The sequence below is a fragment of the Geotrypetes seraphini genome, chromosome 3 (genome assembly GCF_902459505.1).
Source record: "Geotrypetes seraphini chromosome 3, aGeoSer1.1, whole genome shotgun sequence".
NCBI classification, from domain to species: Eukaryota; Metazoa; Chordata; class Amphibia; order Gymnophiona; family Dermophiidae; genus Geotrypetes; species Geotrypetes seraphini.
In genome coordinates, this window is record NC_047086.1 from 208,720,736 (window position 1) to 208,742,007 (window position 21,272).

General features: G+C 44.9%; 1 protein-coding gene across 2 annotated transcripts in view; it reads left to right on the forward strand.

Annotated features, from left to right (window-relative positions):
• OS9 (OS9 endoplasmic reticulum lectin) overlaps positions 1-21,272 on the forward strand; it is a 206,029-nt gene that overhangs the window by 159,112 nt on the left and 25,645 nt on the right. For both annotated transcript variants that reach the window (XM_033937158.1, XM_033937157.1), the window contains exons 11-12: positions 3,203-3,445; positions 5,347-5,539. In XM_033937158.1, coding sequence (XP_033793049.1) covers positions 3,203-3,445; positions 5,347-5,539 — 436 coding nt within the window. The remainder of the gene's footprint in view (positions 1-3,202; positions 3,446-5,346; positions 5,540-21,272) is intronic.

Here is a 21,272-nt window from a genome sequence, read left to right on the forward strand (position 1 = left end):
TCATTTTTCCTACCTTTGTTGTCTGGTGTTCTCTGGTTGCACTTTCTTCTTCTGACGGTGCATCCAATATGTCTTCCCTTCTTTCAGGCTCCTGTGTGTGTCCTCTCCTCCAGACCTCATTCCCTCCCCCAACTTTTTCTTTCTTTCACCCTGCCCCCTTCTTTATTTCTCTCTCCATGCCCCCTTTCTTTCTGTATGCCTGTATTTCTTTCTTTCTCCATGCCCCCTTTCTTTCTGTATGTCTTTCTTTCTCTCTGTGCCCCATTTGTCTTTCTCCATGCCCCATTTCTTTCTTTCTTTCTCCCTCCCTCCCTGCACTAGTATAAACACACGTAAGCAACTATTTGTCTTTATATAAAGTTGACTTCAAATAAAGCTCCTCTTCATAAAAGTTACCCTCAATATGACTGGGAAATGCGCATTCCTTGATTTTGTTTGTTTCCTGAACAAGTGCCTATAGGCTGCCACTGTCTCCATAGGGGAACAGACCGTTGCCGAGTTCTGACTGAGCTCTCCCTGCTTTCCCGCTGAAGCGCAGGGCTGACCAACTCTCGCCACCCGACGTCAATTCTAACGTTGGAGAGGAAGTTCCGGGCCAGCCAGGCAGCGATTGGCTGGCCCAGAACCTCCTCTCCGACGTCAGAATTGACGTCGGGTGATGAGTTTTTCGGCCCTGCGCTTCAGTGGAGAAGCAGGGAGAACTCGGCGGCGGTCTCTTCCCGGATGGTGGTGGTGGCGGCCTATTCCCCGGCAGCGGTGGCTTGGGGGGGGGGAGGGGAGGGAGGAAGGGAAGCAGGTTGGGCACGAGCCGCAAGCCACACTCAAGTGGCTAAGAGCCGCTTGCAGCTCGCGAGCCATAGTTTGCCGACCACTGTTCTAACCGGTCAGTCAAGGCAAGGCAGACCAGCTTCCAAAGACTTCTATTGCCAGATGGATTTGCATGGCAATTTTGTTGATGTACATTGGCTGTGGCAAACAGTCACCTATTTCTCTGAAAGCTCATTCGACCAGAAGTGTGGCATCTTCATGGGTGAAGTCTTGGGCAGTTCCACTCGTGGAGATCTGTAGAGCAGTTACTTGATCTACACTTCATACCTTTACAAGGTTCTTCAGAGTGGATTTGGCAACTCGAGAGGATGTCGCTTTTGGGTCTGCTGTTTTGTGGGCAGGCTCATCAGTCCCACCCTAGACGTCTTACACTGCTTTGGTAAGTCACCTAACATACATTCTGTTTATATAACAGAATTAAGAATTAGGTTCTGTTAATATACATAGGAGTCTGTTAATATACATAATCTTCTTTCTGTTAATATACACAGGAGTCTGTATGGCCTGCCCTGTGAGTTTGCAATTCATCTGCTTTCTGCCTTGAACAATTCTATAGTCCGAAACTAGAGTTCTTCTCCTGACAATTGGATGAACATGTATGATTAAATTACTAATAAAGTATGAGTTTGTTGAGTTTTGGAGCTGCTTATGTGTTAGTGCTAGTTGCACAAAGCAGGTTGGTTCATTGATACATCTATATTGCAAGTTCATGTTAATTATTGTTGTTTTTCATGAGTTACAAAGCAGAACAAAAATGTATGATATATGGGGGGGGAAGTTCCCTGTGCCCCTCCTTCTCTTTTCTTCTGTTACAGTGGAGATTGATTGTGTTGGTATAAACTGACAAGGGCACTGATGAAGGAGGAGGAGCTGAAAGATGTGATTGACATCCTTCTCAACAGTTTGTCAGCACGGATTGATCACTTATCTTACAGACTCCTATGTATATTAACAGAAAGATTATCCAAGTAAGAACCTTACAGTGAAGGCATTAATAAAAAGGTAGATCTTCAAATTATTTTAAACTGTTATAAAGAGGTACTAAAGTGAACATACCCTGGCAGGCTATTCTACAGCCATGAACCTGCATGGGAAAAGGCACGAGGTATGGTGTCCAAATAATGTATTCTGCATAAATCTGGTACTATCCCTTTCCTAGTCATCTCAGATCTTAACATAAGTGCTGGCTTCTAAAATTGGATTAACTTCTGTGACAATCAGGGGCTGACAAAAACAGGCAGTGATAGATTTGTACAAAAGTTTTAAATTGTACCCGTTAATCAGGTAGTGGTTCTTCTTGTGCAGGGAGTATAGAATGCTGCATCTGCTAGTGGCTGATTCTTCTCTGGTATCTGGAGGTGACTAACAAGTTCAGGAAATCAGACCAATGGTTTGTTTTGGTGATGCAGGAAATGAAGCAGCAGCATCTAAAGCCAAAGTTGTCTATTGGCTTAAGGAAGGAATTGTGTCATCATATAAGTTGAAAGGAATGCAGCCTCCCCCTTTCTTAAGGGCTCATTTGATAAGGGGAATGGCAGCTCTGATAGATATTTGCAGGGTGGCTATGTGGTGGTCATTGCATTCCTTGTAAAGCACTACAGACTTGATGTTGCACAAATAGAAGCATCCTTTGGTGAAAAGTTTTAATGTGGGGGCATCTCAACCCCCCCACCCTTCTTGAGGATTGTTTTGCTACATCAAACAGGTTGTGAACTAGTCTAGAGTGGATGTAGGTCTTGACTGTTGTTTTTCTTTCCTTTAGTCTTACCAGACCATTCCAGGGACCCTCCTGAGTTTAAAGCAGGACAAGTGGCTTCTCAGATACAAGTTAACTTGGTTTTTAGATTGAATTTCTTCTCAAGTTTTCAGTGTTCTGTGTCACATGTTCAATAGCTGTTTCAATAATTTAGAATCAGGCATGGGTGGTTGTAATGCAAGAATAAAGGAAATGCCCTATTCCATTGCTTTGTCACTTGAAATAAGACCTATGGCTGCATGGTGCTTTTATAGGGCAGAGTTCACAAATCATTAGGCTCTATCTCCATCTACAGAACCTGTGGGCAAACATAGCCCACGGGTTCTAGACTGGTCTGGTAGGACTAAAGGAAAGAAAAATTAACAGATAAGATCTAATTTCTTCCATGTTAGATTTTATTGGCTACTATATATAATTTAGGAGGTCTTGCATGGTTACTGAGCATGCAGAACTTAAAAACATAAAGATCTGCATATCTGGATTTCGCACTGTCAGATCATACTAGTGTGGCTGATTTGTCCACAGAGGTGGTTGTGCAATTCAGTTTAATGTAGCTATGAAAACGGTGTCCTGCCACACTTCATTCTTTCAAATGGTTTTATTTACTTTATTCTGTAGAAGGAGAAAGGTGATGTGGCACATGAAACTCTGGAAAATGACCCTGGGATTCCAAAGAGCAGAGAGACTCCTCTCAAAATGAAGCAGCCCCAGGAGGAGGAGGATGCAGATGATGATGAAATCATTATCAAAGAATTTGAAAAGGAACTAGAAGAAATCCTCCTGCCCAAATCTGAAATATCAAAATTAAAAGAAGACGTCAAAACAGAAATGGAGAATGAGTTTGATGTCATTATTGATGAGGTAATGTTACAGGAGATGTGCTGCCAGTCAATGAAACAGAAAAGATCTGAAAACAGATTGAGTGAAACAGGTTATATTTATCCTTCTCATTTCCAGTGCTCTCTTTTTCCTCCTTTACCTTGGTTTCTTTGTTCTTGCTGATCCTTATCTCAAAATTTCACACCAAAACTGTAATTTGCAACTAGTCAAACCTCGGTTTGCGAGTAACGCAATTTACGAGTGTTTTGCATGTTCCTGCATGACATCAGCTAAAGCAAAATCAAAACAAATACAAAAATATCAGCAATATAGCTTACACAGGATTCACCCAAGATATATGGAAAACCCAAACCCACCCCAATCTCCCCCCCTCCCCACCAAGCATAGAACCACAAGAAAAATTTCTCAGCAGCATAAAGCAATTTGCAAGTGTTTTGCAAAACACTCTCGCAAATTTTGCCTCGCAAACCGAGCGTTGACTCGATATGCGAGCCCCCACCCCTGAGAACTGGCATCGCCCTTCTGCCCGTCCAAACCCTTACCGTGATCGGGCCCCGGCACGCAGCACCAACCCACAGGACATGCTGGTGCTGGTGCTGGAAGTTCTCTCCAAGTAACATAATGGTCCCAGACTTTATGATAAAGTTGCAAAGTTTTATGGCATAGAGCCGTCAGTTTAGACATAAGTTGCTCAAATCTGCTCAAGATCTTGGACATATTTGGAATGGTGTCAGACCGTAAACACCGTGCAAGTACCAGTCGTGCTGAAGTGAAGACATAGGCTGCCAGTTTTTGTTCATCCACAGTATATCCGGGGATCAGGGCATTGAGCAAACAGTCCATCATAATATAGGGCAGTGCTTGCAAGTGATACACGCCAAAAGGCACCCCATCTCCTGTCAAAAGGCTTTTAGTCGGGGGACATGACAACCATATATGGCAGTAATCTCCATCTTGCCCACAGTATCTCCAACATGAAGTAGTAATATTACCATATATCTTTTTCAAAGCACAGGGGGTATAATGCCATCTGTAATTTTACAGCCATTTTCAATATAAACTGTAGCCCTTGTAGATCCCAGTTTGTAAGCCCAGTTCCAAATCCCGTTCCCATCTTAATTTATAAGGGTCCTGAGGGGATTCTCATTTCAATAGAGCCCGATATATCCGAGGGAGACCCCCCCTCTTCCTGCCCCAACTCTCAGCTGTTTCCAGTAGTGTCTCTCCCAAGCTAAGGTCCCAGGAGGCTCTTTTATACAAGAAAGTACGAAGCTGAGTGTAAGAGAATGCATCCCTAGCTTCCAACCCATATTCTTCCTGTAATGAATCAAAAGGTATAATCTGAGACTCTTGCCACAGTTGCCCCAAGGTGCATAAACCCAAAGTGACCCACTTTTATCTAAAGGGCTCCTCACCACCTGGGAAAAAAATCTACAGTCAAGCTAATAGGAGTAAAATAAAAATAGAGATGGTCGGGAAACATCTGAATCCTCACAGCATACTAAGTACTCAATATAGTTGCCAGAAAGGGATTAGAATGATTCCGATGGCTACCCAACACCACTAGGGGGGCCCATGGGTGTCTCCAAAGGGAAATATCTGAAATAAAGTTTATGTGCAATGTGTAGCCAAGGATACTCTATATACATAGTGCAGAGCACTACCTCCTGCAGCAATTCAGCTTTATAATAAAGATAGCTTTCCACTTTTCTGCTTTACTTATACTGAGATGTCTGCTTGTTTTAGCACTGGCCATAAAGTAAGTGACTATGCTTAAGTTCACACATTGAATGGTGGAGCAGGTAATGGAATGGTCTGTTCCCAGCTCACAAATTTGTATTGTCTTCCTAGCCAAAGAGACAGCAGTATATAAATAAAGATATGACTTTAGTTCTATTATTATTTTATTTTTTGTATTTCAGGCTCAGGAAGAGCTGGAAATGGAGGGCCTTAAAGGGGAGTTCGACAGAAGCCAGGCCTCCAAGTCCCTTGCCTCTACCCTGAACAAACTAATTGACAAGTTAGATGATAAAGAAAATGAAAAGGATGAGACAGATGCGGATGATAAGAATACAGCTAGGGACAGCCCAGGTCCACTTGGCAAACCATCAGCTGGTAATTATAATAGTGGGAGGGAGGTTTACTGAAAAAAACTTCAATACTTTGTAAATCATTATTCTTTTTTTTTCTAACTGGTTATTACAATCATACATTTGCATAGGAAGTAATATGCAATATATTTCAGAAATTGTCCCTAGATCAGCCAATTCTTCTTCTTGTTGTTTTGGAGATCAGCCTTTCCAAAAGTACAATCCCTTTACATTCCCAATTCAGAACTTTCTCTCCAGTGCATTCCTTTTATGTTTTGTGCCAGTAGTACTGCTCTAGTCTGAGTTGATTTTCATTTGAATTATTGACTTATACTGCCTTCATACTTGAGAGATCCTTTTTTTACATATCCAGCAAAATGACAGGTGCCTTCAGTGTGAAAGATATCTTGGGTACTGGAGTCCCCCCATTTATTTTATTTATTTGGATTTATATCTTGTCCTTCCAAAAGAGCTCAGAACAGGTTACCAGTTTATATATATAATAAAGCATAACTACTACTATCCATTCAGTCGTGTCCAACACTTGGATACTCTGTAGGTCAGTCCTCGCCATACTTCCCAGTTTTCCGCAGCATAGTACAGGAGTTAACGTGATAAAATTTGAGCTGATACTGGGAGTGACATCGCAAAAGATATCTACTTTAGAGGTGTTTAATTTTCAAAAGGGCGACTATGATAAAATGAGGAAAATGGTTAAAAAGAAACTAAAAGGATCAGTTGCAAAGGCATGGATGTTATTTAAAAATACCATCGTGGAAACCCAGACCAGATTTATTCCACGTTTCAGCAAAGGTAGAAAGAAGAGGAAAGGAGAGTCGGCATGATTAAAAGGTGAAGTGAAAGAGGCTATTGGAGCCAAAAAAAAATTCTTTAAAGAATGGAAAAAGGATATGAATAAAGAAAATAAGAAAAGACACAAGCACTGGCAAGTTAGATGCAAAGCATTGATAAAGAAAGCTAAGAAAGAATATGAAGAGAAACTTGCAAAAGAAGCAAAAACTCGTAAATTTTTTTTAGGTACATCAGAAGTAGAAAACCTGTGAGGAAATCCATGGGAGCCATTGGATGATCAAGGAGCAAATGGGACATTCAGGATAAGGCCATAGCGTTAAGACTAAATTAATTCTTTACTTTGGTCTTTACAGAAGAAGATGTAAGAGATCTACCTGAACCGGAAATGGTTTTCAAGGGTGATGATGTGGAGGAACTGAAAGAAATCTCGGTGAATCTGGAGGATGTACTAAGCCAAATCAACAAGTTAAAAAGTGATAAATTGCCTGGACCGGATAGTATACATCCCAGGGTACTAAAAGAACTCAAACATGAAATTGCTGACCTACTGTTAATGATATGTAATCTGTTGCTAAAATCGTCTGTAGTACCTGAAGATTGGAGGGTGGCCAATGTTATGCTGATTTTTAAAAAGGGTTCCAGGGGAAATCCAGGAAATTAAACCGGTAAGCCTGACTTCAGTGCTGGGCAAAATGGTGGAAACAATTATAAAAAAAATAAAATTGTGGAACACTTAGACAAACATGATTTAATGACAGAGTCCAACGATAAAAACAAAAACTGTGGATATAGATGTTCTGAACGATGATTTATTATTCGCTCTTCGCAATAAAATCATTAAAATACAAATATAATAGTCCAACCAGACAGAGTCAGCATGGGTTCAGTTGAGGGAGACCTTGCCTCACCAATTTGTTTGACTACTTTGAAGATGTAAATAAAGATGTGGATAAAGGTAAGCCAGTTGATGTAATGTACCTAAATTTTCAGAAAGTTTTTGATAAAGTTCCTCCTGAGGAGGCTCCTGAGAAAATTAGAGTCATGGGTTAGGTGATAAAGTTCAGTTGTGGATTATGAATTGGTTATCGGATAGAAAACAGAAGATAGGGTTAAATGGTCATTTTTCTTAGTGGAGGAGAATAAACAGTGGAGTGCCGCAGAGGTCTGTACTGGGATCCAAATGAATTTTACACACATCCAGGGAGGGTGGGAAGGGGGGGTGATATGTAATTATATTATTACTAGTTGTTAAGCCCGTTACATTAACGGGTGCTAGAATATATGTCTGTCTGTCTTTTTCTGTCTGTCTCTTTCCTCCCTCCATTTCCCTGTGTAGCGCTGTCTCTGCTTTCTTCCTCAGTCTGCACTCTCAAGCTGTGACATTACTGCTTAGCTTTTTCTCCCTGCAAGCATCTGTGCTCTCTTTCTCATCCCCAGTCTCTTTGCTCTTTTTCTCTTCTTGCAGGGGTCTCTGCTCTCCTTTTTGTATATGTTCCTGATTCCTTCAAACTTCTGTTTTCTCTGTATGCTCCTGATCCTGTGTTTCCCTGTAGGTGTCTCTTTTTTTTATTATTTTATTCCTTCTTCAGTCTCTGTTCTTTATCTGAACATTCCCTTCCTCGGTCTCTCCAACTGCAGCTCTCTTGCCCTCTAAGCCCCTGCTGTGCATGTCACTCCTGATCCCCTCTAGTGTTTAAGCCTGTTAAAGCCTCCTTCCTTCACATGTCCCCTATTTTCAGCCCCAGCTCCAAACTCATTTTTTAGCCCCCCCCAGCCCTCTTCTCCCATCTTTTTCCTTTCAGCTTCCAGCCCCCTTTTCTCCCATGTCCCTGGAGCCTATTAATCCACCGAGAAGCCCCACCCTTCCCTGGCCCAAATGGAAGCGTCCCTTTCCCTCTCTGTGGCAGTGGTTGCTTTTATTTTTGGTTTTGGCCGGGGTTTCTCCCACTCTTCCTCCCCTTCCCCTTTTGCCCCCTCTCACTGTTTTGCTCTCCTGTTCTCACCCATTTTCTGCCTCGCTTTCCCTTTCTCTTCCAGGACCGGTCTTGCTGTGTTGTTATAGCGGCTGGGTTTCCATGGCAACCCTGCTCGCGGGTCTGTGAGTGTCGGGCCCTAATGTTATTTCCTCCTATTTGAAGCTGTCCGGGTCTGGCGGCGCCGTGTCGGGTGGAACCGGGGAGGCGGGGCCTGGCTCGGTAGGTGGTGGAAGAAGGCTGGGTAGCCGCTCGATGGATCGCAAAAAAAGGAGGAGGGGCTGGCCACTCGGAGAAGGGAGCCGTTTTAAAAGGCGCCCCCGCGGCTCCTCTCATGCGCTGCAGTTGCGTCGGAAGATGAGAGAAGAGCCGCGGCGGTGGCTTTGTGGGTCCGTAGTCAGAGAGAAGTAAGACTGGGGACTCGCGCATGCGCACTCCTGCGGCCACAGACTTACAGCGCACGGAACACGCAAATAGGAGTGCGCATACGCGAGTTAGCCTTTTATTATATATGATGATTTGGTAGATATAAGTGCTGATTATTGTATCATTTATTCATAGTTCTATTGCAATTTATGTTTGTTTTTGAAACTAATAAAGATTTATTAAAAAAAAAAAAGTGGAGTGCCGCTGGGATCAGCACTGGGAGTCCCAGTGTTCCCTCTAAGCGGGCGGGTGTTGTGAGCAAACTTTTTTCACTGTGAGCTAAAAATATCGGGCGCCAGCAAGTTATGAGCCAAATAAATATGTTGCTTTCTACCACAGAACTTCCTTACGTTTGTATGGAATCTATCCCCTTTCAACTTTAGAGAGTGCCCTCTCGTTCTCCCTGCCTTAGCTACTAAGTCTATTCCCTTCAGTACCTTGAATGTTTCTATCATGTCCCCTCTCAATCTCCTCTGCTCAAGGGAGAAGAGGCCCAGTTTCTCTAATCTTTCGCTGTACGGCAACTCCTCCAGCCCCTTAACCATTTTAGTTGCTCTTCTCTGGATCCTTTCGAGTAGTACCGTGTCCTTCTTAAAGTACCAGTGCTGGACGCAGTACTCCAGGTGAGGGCGTACCATGGCCCGGTACAGCAGCATGATAACCTTCTCTGTCTCTTCAGTCCAGCATCTGCCCCTTCCATTCACTGTCTGTCTTTCCCTGCCATCTCTCCTCCTGCCCCCCCCCACCCCCCCAATTTGGTCTAGCATCCATCATCTTCCTTCTGTTCCCCTCATGGTCTGGCATCTCTATCCTTCCCTCCCCCCTGTGGTTTTTAGCATATCTCTCTTCTCATTTCCTCCACTCAGATCTGATCATTCTCTGCTCTCTCTTCCCTTTTCTTCTCTGGTCTTCCTTCTCTATTTTCTGCCTCCATCTAAATTAAATTCTTTCTTACTATTTAGTCCCGTTTCCCTCTTTTCACTGTGTCTACACACAGATTGTCACCCCTTTCCCTCACCCCTCCATTATCTTACTATTTTCTTCCCCCTTTATTTATCTCCTCCTTCCATCCAGTATGTGTTCTTTCCCCACTTCCATTCAGCATCTGCTCTCCCTTCTCAACTGACATCCATCTGCCTTCTGCTCTCTCTCCCTTCTTCTCACTTCCATCATCTGTCCCCTTCTCTCTCTCTCTCTCATCTCCTCCATTCCATCATCTGCCCCTTCTCTCTCTCTCTCTCTCTCCCCCCCCAACTTCCATCATCTGCCCCCCTTCCCCTCACCTTTGTGGGTCACTTTCTTTCCCCTGAGGGTGGCTCATGTCACAGGGGAAGCTTTGGCCGAGCAGAACCGCTTGATTGACAGTGGAACTTACTTAATTGATGTCGATGCTGGGGCCCGTTGCCGTTTGAAGGAAAAAAAAAAAGGTGGAAAAAAGGAACCTGTAAAGGCGAGAGGAAGGGAAACCTCCAGGACAGCTGCTTTTTGCCCTCCTTCAGCGGCCCAAGAGTTCAGACCAGCAGCGGCAGCTCTGTATGCTTTTAACTTCGGCACAGAGCTGCCCCTAATCAATAGTTTAGCGCGGTTTCATGAGGCAGCCTCGGGGCCTTTGATAGCCGGCCCGCTTCGATGATGCGATGTGGGCCGGCCTAGCAAAGGCCCCGAGGCTGCCTTATGAAACCGCGCTAAACTATTGATTAGGGGCAGCTCTGTGCCGAAGTTAAAAGCATACACAGCTGCCGCTGCTGGTCTGGAGGTGCGGAGACAAGGCAGGAGGCAAACGCGGTGGAAGGCAGGAGTCCCGGCGAAGGCAGGAGTCCCGGCACAGCGACTGCAATAGGAAGTTGCAAGTCAGCTGACGCCGGCCTTTCGTTGCGGCGGGGACCGAATCCTTCGCGGACCGGCAAGATTTTGTTTGCGGACCGGCGGTTGAAGAACTGTGCTCTACACTGTGTGCGCTGTGACGAGAAACTTGTGCGCTGCGAGGTAATATTTTGTGCGCCAGCGCACCCCAGCGCAGCTTAGCGGGAACACTGACTGGGACTGGTGCTATTTAACTTATTTATAAATGATTTGGAAATTGGAACGAGTGAGGTGATTAAATTTGCAGATGACACTAAACTGTTCCAAGTTGTTGAAACTTATGTAGATTGTGAAAAATTGCAGGCAGACCTTAGGAAATTGGAAGACTGGGGGGTCCAAGTGGCAGATGAAATTTAATGTAGACAAATGCAAAGTGATGCACATTGGGAAGAATAACCCAAATCATAGTTGCTAGATGCTAGGGTCCACCTTGGGGGTTAGCGCCCCAAAAGTGAATCTGGGTGTCATCATAGACAATACGATGAAACCTTCTGCCCTATGTGTGGTGGCTGCAAAAAAGCAAACAGGATGCTAGGAATTATTTTTAAAAAGGATGGTTAACAAGACTAAGAATGTTATAATGCCCCTGTATTGCTCCATTGTGTGACCTCATCTGAAGTATTGCATTCATTTCTGGTCTCCTTATCTCAAGAAAGATATAGCGGCACTAGAAAAGGTTCAAAGAAGAGCACTCAAGATGATAGAGCAGATGGAACTCCTCTCGTATGAGGAAAGACTAAAAAGGTTAGGGCTCTTCAGCTTGGAAAAGAGACGACTGAAGGGACATATGATTGAAGTCTACAAAATCCTCAATGGATCGATGTTTTTCACTCTGTCAAAATTACAAAGACTAGGGGACACTTGAAGTTAAGGGGAAATACTTTTCAAACCAATAAGAGGAAATATTTTTTTCACTTAGAATAGTTAAGCTCTGGAATGCATTGCCAGAGGTTGTGGTAAGAGTGGATATCATAGATGGTTTTAAGAAAGGTTTGGACAATTTCCTGGAGGAAAAGTCCATAGTCTGTTAATGAGAAAGACATGGGGGAAGCCACTGCTTGCCCTGGATGGGTAGCATGGAATGTTGCTATTTTTTGGCCAAGTACTAGGGACCTGGATTGACCACCGTGAGAACAGGCTGCTGGGCTTGATGGACCATTAGCTTCACCCAGTATTGTTATTTTTATGCTCTTATGTTAAGACTGTAGCTTTTTTGGAAGTATTTCCTACTTATGGACAGGGAGAATAAAGATTACAAAATACAGAGAACGTTAATAAGTGGCTCAAAGCCTGGTGTCATCAAGAAGGCTTTTTAGGTACATAGGAGGATAAGGTAATACATGGAAAAACAAGAGACTTTATTGCAATGTTGGACTGCACCTTATTATGGCAAGAAAAAGAATCATATCTGAGAAATTCAGGCAATGAAGGTATGTTTCTAGGCATTTAAACTAGAAGGGGATGTAGCATATATGTATGCAGGTCTTTTCCAGTGACCACTCCCAGCAAAAGACAAGATATAAGAACATAAGAACATAAGTAGTGCCTCTGCCGGGTCAGACCAGAGGTCCATCCCGCCCAGCAGTCCGCCCCTGCGGCGGCCCAACAGGTCATGACCTGCCTTAATCACCAGAAGGGGCCCCCTTGCTCCCTAGGTTTCTCATCGAAGTCCTATCTTCCCATCAATGTCCTAACCCTCCGGCCTTGCACCTGCACGACCTGGTGAGCTGTCTATACTTATGCAACACCCCAGCACCTCCCTCAGTACCCCACGATCCCCTTTTCCCTCAGGAATCTGTCCAATCCCTGTTTGAATCCCTGTACTGTACTCTGCCGGATCACTTCCTCCGGGAGCGCATTCCATTTGTCCACGACCCTTTGGGTGAAGAAAAACTTCCTTGCATTTGATTTGAACCTATCTCCCTTCAGTTTCTCTGAGTGCCCCCTTGTACCTGTCGTCCCTTTTAGTCTGAAGAACCTGTCCCTGTCCACCCTCTCTATGCCCCTAAGTATTTTGAAGGTCTCTATCATATCCCCCCTGAGCCTCCTTTTTTCCAGAGAGAAGAGCCCCAGTTTATCCAGCCTCTCAGCATATGGGAAGTTTTCCAGCCCTCTTATGATGGTACTAAAGACAGCAGTGAAAACAACAATATTAGCAATTCTTTTTATAGCAATGTAACAGGAAATGAGACGAAACTAAAAACTATGCATAAAACGAGATTGCCACAGAATGGTAGCAGGAAAGCAATGACCACAAATGCTCACAATCTAAGCAACAAAAATCAGGATCTGCAGGCTCTGATGTTAGAGGCAGACTTGGATATTGCTGCTATCACAGAGACATGGTTCAGTGATTACCATGGATGAAATCCAAACATTCCGGGCTATAATCTTTTTAGGAAGGATATAGATGGTCATAAAGCGGAGGAGTGAAGAACAATATCAAAGCGACTGGAATGTAGGGAGCCTGGAGAAATAAAGAAGTGATATGGGTCGATCTGAAAAGATAAGATAGACCTACTATCTACATGAGTGTTGTCTACAGATTTCCGACTTAGTTGCAGCAAATTGATAAAGATCTGGTTGCAGATATCCAAAAGTTGGGAAAGAAAGGGTAAGTGTTATAGCTGGGTGATTTCAACCTGCCAGATGTGAACTGGAAAGTTCCATATGCGGAATTGGAAAGAAGTAGAGAGATTGTAGATGCCTTTCAAGGGGCTGTGCTCAGAAAAAAAAGTGATGGAAACGACAAGGGAAAAAAGCAGTACTGGATCGGGTGCTCACAAATGGGAAAAGTGTCTCTAATGTTCGAGTTGGGTGCCTATTTGGGAAGTAGCAATCATCAAACAGTTTGGTTTGATATAGCAGCCAAAGGGGAGGGCAGCCACACAAAACTCAGTCTTGGATTTCAAATATGCAGATTTTAGTAGCATGGGGTAATATCTGAAGAAAGAACTGATAGGATGGAAGGACATAAGAGAAGTGGAAAAACGGTGGTGTAAGCTGAAAGCAATAAAAATGGCTCCTGACCTTTATGTGAGGGAAAATAAATTAAAACAAGAGAAAAAGGAAACCGATATGGCTCTCCAAATTAGTGGCAGAGAAAATAAAGACAAAAGCAGTGGCATTTGTGAAATATACAAAAACTCAAGAAGAGTACAGAAAGGAATACTGGATGAAATTGAAACCAAGAGAGAGATTCGTCTGGCGAAAGCAGAAGCGGAAGAGAAAATAGCTAGAAATATAAAAAGGGAGACACTTTTTTTTTTTTTCCAAGTATATTAGTGAAAGGAGAAAGACAGACAAAAAATGGAATTGCAAGACTGAAAAGCTATGAACTGCTATGTGAAAAGTGACAAGGAAAAAGCAAACACGCTAAGCAAATACTTTGATGTTCACGTAAGAAACCCTGGAGAAGGATCGTGATTGGCTGACAAAGTTACATGCGAGAGTGGAGTGGATACTGTGCTGTTCATGGAAGAAAGTGGTTTCTGAACAACTTGAAAAATTGAGTACAAAGCCATGGGATCAGGAGGGATCCATCCCAGGATATCAGAGAGGTTCTGGTGGGTCCTCTTAAAGATTTATTCAATGAATCCTTAGAGACAGGAGAGATTCCGCGGGACTGTAGAACATCAGATGTGGTCCCCCTTCACAAAAGTGATCGCAGAGATGAAGTGGGACACTGCAAGCCAGTAAGCCTCACTTCAGTTACTGGAAAAATAATGGAAGCTTTGCTGAAGGAAAAGATAGTGAATTTCTTAGAATCTAATGGATTACAAGATCTGAGGCAACATGGTAATTTGTGCCAAATGAATCTGATTGAATTCTTTCACTGGGCGACCAGAGAATTGGATTGAGGTTGTGCATTAGATGTAATTAACTTAGATTTCAGCAGTCTTTGATATGGCTCTTCATAGGAGGCTCTTGAATAAACTTATAGTTAGGGCCCAAAGTGGTGAACTGGATAGAAACTGGTTGATGGACAGACACCAGAGGGTGGTGATTAATGGAATTTGCTTGGAGGAAGGAAAGGTGAGTAGTGGAGTGCTTCAAGGATTGATGCTAAGGCTGATTCTGTTCAATATGATTTTGAGCAACATTGCCGAGGGGTTAGAAGGTAAGGTTTGCCTTTTTGCAGATGATATCAAGATTTATAACAGAGTGGATGCCCCAGAGGGAGTGGAAAACATGAATAAGGATCAGCAAAAGTTAGAAGAATGGTCTAAAATCTAGCAACTAAAATTCAACGCAAAGAAGTGCATAGTGATCCATTTGGGGAGTAGAAATCAGAGGGAGCAATATGTGCTTGGAGGTAAGAAACCAATATGTATGGATGGAGAGAAGGAACTTGGGGTGATAATGTCTGAGGATCTGAAGGGAAAGAAACAGTGTGATAAGGCGATGGCTGTAGCCAGAATAATGCTAGGCTAGAAAGAGTATTCACCAGCAAAAAAAGGGAGATGTTGATGCCCCTGTACAGGTCGTTGATGAGGCCACACTTGGAGTATTGTGTTCAGAGTTGGAGGCCGTATCTGGCCAAGGATATAAGAAGGGTTGAAGTGGTCCAGAGGCAGGCAATGAAAATGATAGGGGGTCTGTGCCAAAAGAAGTATAAGAGACTGGAAGACCTGAATATATATACTCATACTTTGGAGGAAAAGTGGAACAGCAGAGATATGATATAGATGTTTAAATACTTGAAAGATATTAATATAGGACCAAATCTTTTCCAGAGAGGGAAAAATGGTAAAACTAGAGGGCATAAATTGAGACTGCGGGAAGATAGACTTAGGAGTAATGTTAGGAAATTCTTTTACATGGAGAGGGTGGTGGATGCCTGGAATGCCCTCCTGAGGGAGGTGGTAGAAAAGAAAATGGTGACAGAATTCAAAAAAGTGTGGAATAAACATAGAAGATCTCTAATTAGAAAATGAATGATATATACTAAAGAGCTAAGACCAATACTGGGCAGACTTTGCATGGTCTGTGTCCTGTATATAGCAATTCGGTATGGGATGGGCTAGGGAGGACATTGATGGGAACTCCATCCAGTATGAGGATGTTGCTGGGCAGACTTTATGGTATGTATTTGCAAATGATGAGATAGTTGGATGGGCTGGTGTTAGGTTCGACGGCAACTCCAGTAGTTGGAACCTAAGGACAGTACCAGATGGACTTTATGGTCTATGGCCCAGAAATATAAAAGAAAAAAGGACAATTTAATCATGAATTTATAATGCTTGCAACTAATGGGCAGACTGGATGGACCATTCAAGTCTTTATCTGCTGACATTTTATATGTTACTATGAGGGGCATTTTTGATAGTACGTCTGAGTTTGGACATTTTGGGAAAGATGTTCAGATATCCAGTAGAGAAAACGTCCATTCTCAAAACAGCAAAATGTCTATCTGTTTTTTTAGAATGACCTACTTAGATGTTTTGATCTATCTGTTTTGGTCAATCTCAAATATAAAAACATACACATGCAAAAGCAAATTTTTTGGACGTTCATGCAGCCAGCATTCTTAGGAAACTGTTCACAAACAGCTGAGCATTCCTCAGCACAGAAGGATTACTGCAGAGAATGTCATATTAAAAGTCCCAGGCACAGATGTCATGTTGACTTGCTGTATGGTGAACCCTCCAAAACCCATCCAAAACTTACTGTACACCACAGCAATGACTCTTATCCCTACAGGTATCATCTTTATTTAGGTACAGTAGGTATTGGAGGGCTCACCATACAATACAAGCAAGTTAAAGTGGCATCTGTGCCAGGGACTTTTAATGTAAAATTCACTGCAATAGCCAGTGTGCTTTCTCCACTCAAATGTCTGTGTTTACATCTGAGGCTGCTTGGGCTGAGAACTTTTCAGCAACCCCCCCCCCTTTAATACAGGCTAGAATGTACTGGGGGGATTAACATCTTTGGATGGTGGGAGGAGGTCAGTGACCACTGGGGGAGTAAGAGGGGGGTCATGCCTTAATCCCTCCAGTGGTTGCTGGTCAGTTTGGGCATCTTTTTAGCATTTAGACGCTTTTAAAACAGGTCTATCTCCAAACGTCTAACAACAACAAAAAAATCCCAGGACTTTTTGTTAAAGGTTTTATTATGCCTGACGAGTGTCTAAGTCCTAAGCCCACCCAAAACACACCTCTAACATGCCTCCTTAAGATTTGGGCGCACTGGAGACAAAACAATCAGAAGGACGTCTAGAAAGTATATTTTGAGAATGCCCACTGGTAAGGCTTCCAAGTACTGGTTTATGCTGTCTTTTGGACATCTATCTTTTTTGAAAGTTAGTTTGGTTAAGATGTGTTTGTTTATTTTTACTTAATTTGGATGGTACTGTAGATATTAGGTCTATTAGGCATTTTTCTGTGCTATGTGCTTTTCTGAAGCCATGTGAGTAAGTAGCAATAGGCTCCATTTTATGATGTTGTCTTTTTCTTCAAAATTTTTTTATTTTAATAAAGACACATACAAATGAAATACAACAGTCAGAGCACGTACATAACTTGTGCAAAACTGAAGATAAGATAGTCATCCATGGGGTTTCTGCAAGGAGACTAAAGAACTCAACAAGACAATTCAAAAATCATCTCCCCATTCCAATCCTACCCTATACCCTCCCCCCCACCCACCCTCCCCAGCACTCCAGTGTCAAAACGCAAAAAAAAAAAAAAAAATTCAACAGGGCACGTCGGGCCCCATGGGACAAACTATCCCAAACAGGAGCCCAAATGGCCAGAACTTCCTCCAACGACCAGGCCCACAATTCTTAACATCCAAATATTCATACCTTAACAGAGTGAACAGTTCATTTTTCCACATAGTAATAGTAGGTACCTCTGCCTGGCGCCACAATAAGAGTATACATTTCCTAGCTAATAAAGAAGCTTTTTGCAATAACAAAGAAGTACCCTTAGACAATCCCAAGTAAGAGATTTGAGAGAAAAGCAGGACATTTGCCCGCAATGGAACTCGCTTTCGCATGATCGCCTGCAGGTGAAGACCAACAAATGACCAAAAGGTTTGCAATCTGTCACAAGACCAGAACATATGAAAAAAACCAGCTGGCGTTGAATGGCACTTGGGACAGCTAGCATGAGAGGCAAACCCTGCCACATATAGGGTGAGATATAAAGGTGTAACAGGAATTTATAATACTGTTCTTGCAGCATCACAGAGCGAGTCAAATGCGGAAGACGTTTCATATATGACTAGTCTTTAAGCCCGTTACATTTACGGGTGCTAGAATAGATTCTGTCTGTCTTTCTTTCTGTCTCTCTACCTCCTGCTGTATTTCTCTCTCCCTGACCCCCTCTTCCTGCCCCTGTGTCTTTCTTTTTGTCACCCTCCCTCCTACTGTCTGTCTGTCTTTATTTCTATCTGTCTCTCTCCCTGCTCCATATTAGAGAGCTGCACGGGAACGGGGACGACGGGAATCCCGCGGGACCCGCGGGCATCCCGCGGGTTCCCCCTTTGGGTCGCGGGGATCCCGTGGGGACGCCCCTAGGGTCGCGGGGATCCCGTGGGTACGCCCCCTAGGGTCGCGGGGATCCCGTGGGGACGCCTCCGAGGGTCGCGGGGTTCCTGCGGGGCTGGATGTACTCAGTCGCGCGGCTCTTCTCTCTACCTTCTCTGCTTGCAGCACAGAGCCGAACGGAAGTCTTCCCGACGTCAGCGCTGACGTCGGAGGGGAGGGAGGGCTTAAAGCTTAAAGCCCTCCCTCCCTCCGACGTCAGCGCTGACGTCGGGAAGACTTCCGTTCGGCTCTGTGCTGCAAGCAGAGAAGGTAGAGAGAAGAGCCGCGCGACTGAGTCGGGAAGACTTCCGTTTGGCTCTGTGCTGCAGGCAGTGCAGGTAAGGAGGAGAGTAGCCTCGCGGTTCAAGTGGCTACCAAGGGACGGGGCGGTCCGCCCCACCCCGCCCCGGTTGCAGCACAGCCGGCCAGGTCCCCTTACTTTTGTGGCACTTCCCCGACCGACTGACAACAGCCCCGGTCCGACAAACCTCCCTGCCCTTAACTGCGAATCTAAATTACCTTATTACAGCTGCTGTAAGAAGATAATTTAGATTCGCGGCTACAGGGCAGGGAGGATTGTCGGACCGGGGCTGTTGTCGGTCGGTCGGGGAAGTGCCACAAAAGTAAGGGGACCTGGCCGGCTGTGCTGCACCCGGGGCGGTAGAGAAGGAGGGGGGGAGAAGGACGCTGAAAGCACTTGAAGACAGAGGAGGGAGAAGGACGCTGAAAGCACATGGGGGAATACAAAGGGGTGGAGAAGGACGCTGAAAGGCCATGGGAAGGGCGGGGGGGGGGGGGGGGAAGGACTCTGAAAGCACTTGTGGAAGACAGAGGGGGGAGAAGGATGCTGAAAGCACATGGGGAAGACAAAGGGGTGGAGAAGGACGCTGAAAGGACATGGGGAAGATAAAGGGGTGGAGAAGGACGCTGAAAGGCCATGGGAAGGGCGGGGGGGGAAAGGACTCTGAAAGCACTTGTGGAAGACAGAGGGGGGAGAAGGATGCTGAAAGCACATGGGGAAGACAAAGGGGTGGAGAAGGACGCTGAAAGGACATGGGGAAGACGGGGGGGGGGGTGGAGAAGGACGCTGAAAGGCCATGGGGAAGACAGAGAGGGAGAAGGACGCTGAAAGGACATGGGGAAGCAGAGGGGGGAGAAGGACACTGAAAGCACATGTGGAAGACAGAGGGGGGAGAAGGACGCTGACAGGACATGGGGAAGATGGGGGGAGAAGGACTCTGAAAGGAAATGGGGAAGAGAGAGTAGGGAGAAGACGCTGGCAGGGAAGAAGACAGATGCCAGACTATGGGGGGGAGCGGAGAGAAGAAGATGGGTGCCAGACCAATTTGGAAGGGGGAAGAAAGGGAGAGGCACAGTAACAGAGCAAATGGAAGATGCAGAAGGAAGAGAGACAGTGGATGGAAGGAATTGAATGAGAACATGAGGAAAGCAGAAACCAGGCAACAAAGGTAGGAAAAGAATTATATTTCTTTTTTTTTTTTATTTTGCTTCAGGATAAAGTAGTATATTAGTTGTGTTGATAAAAATTTATAAACATTAGAGGCTCTGGTAGAAACCCATTTGCAAAGTATGTATTCTTCCCAATTAATATTTTCAAATTAATAAAGTCTTTTTGCTTATTTGTAAATGGTTTCTACCAGAGCCTTTAATTCAGTAGCATAATTAAATGAAATAACTATTTCTGAAGTTTATATGGACGGGCGGGGACGGAGGGGATTCCTCGCGGGGACGGGTGGGGACGGAGGGGATTCCTCGCGGGGACGGGTGGGGACGGAGGGATTCCTCACGGGGACGGGTGGGATTCCTCACGGGGACGGGTGGGGACAGGTGGGACTTTGGCGGGGACGGGTGGGATTTCTGTCCCCACGCAACTCTCTACTCCATATGTAACATTCCCCCCCTTCATTTCCCTGTGCAGCAGCATTTCCCTCCCCCGACCTCACTTCCTGTTCAGCAACAGAAGCAGTATTTCCCTCTCCGTCCACTTCTCTGAGCAGCGCAGCGGTATTTACCTTCCCCTACAGGTCCCTGTGCAGCACCATTTCCACCAACCCCCCCCCCCCTTGCTTCCCGCGGTCTGGCCTACCATCGCACTCACTGTGATAAAGGAGATCGAGAGGACACAAAAACGGCACTACTGGTAGAAGTTTATTTTTAAGTTTAAAGTTGCCGCGGCGGCTCCTCTCACGATCGCTGCATTCGTCGGAAGCCTTCTCCGATGGCAGGTGCGGCTCGTGAGAGGAGCCGCCGCAGCACCTTTAATCTTAAAAATAAACTTCTACTGGTAGTGCCGTTTTTCTTGGATTTAGGTTTGCGGGAGGTGGAGAGCAGGGAGGCCAGCGGTTTCCAATTTGTTTTGTGGCCACCAGGTGTAAGATTGCAAATAAGGCCCATCTCCCATTTTACTTGCCCCCGAGTGCCGATTATCCCAGGACAAGCAGGCAGCATATTCTCACACATGGGTGACGTCACCGACGGAGCCCCGCAGCGGACAGCCTCGAAAGCAAACTTGCTTGAAGATCTTGATCTTTCGAGTGCTGCATCGTGCATGCGCGCGTGCCTTCCTGCCCGAAATAGGGGGCACATCTCCTGTGAGGATCCTCAGTTCAACGTTTTCCGCGGAGCTGAGAAGACTTGTTCCTCTGGCTCTGCAGCGTTGTGCCTTCTCTTCACCGCGGCTGGGAATTTTTATCACGGTCACTGTGTGCGTTTCCGCTTCTTATTTTTTTTTCGTGTCAAAAAAAAACTTTTTTATTTAACTTCGGTTTCCTTTCGTTTGTTTTTGTGCTAGGTGCGGAGGCTTGGGGCCTAGGCCCTCTCTCCTTTCTATCCGGTACGGACTTTGTATTTTCTATGTCCCGGCCCTTGACCGGGTTCAAGTGTTGCTATCAGTGTGGCAGGACGATCTCTATCACCGACCCTCATAGTCGGTGTATGGTCTGTTTGGGTGACAGTCATCGTCCCGAGGATTGTGTACGCTGTCTGACCCTTCAGATTCGTGCTTTTCGCCGCCGCTGTGACCGGTTCCTTCAACTTTTCCCGCTTATGGAGCCGGAGAAAACCTCGGTCGAGGTGCCATCCAAGACCTCGACATCGGGAGCGTCCTCGGGTGCCAAGAACTCGCCCTC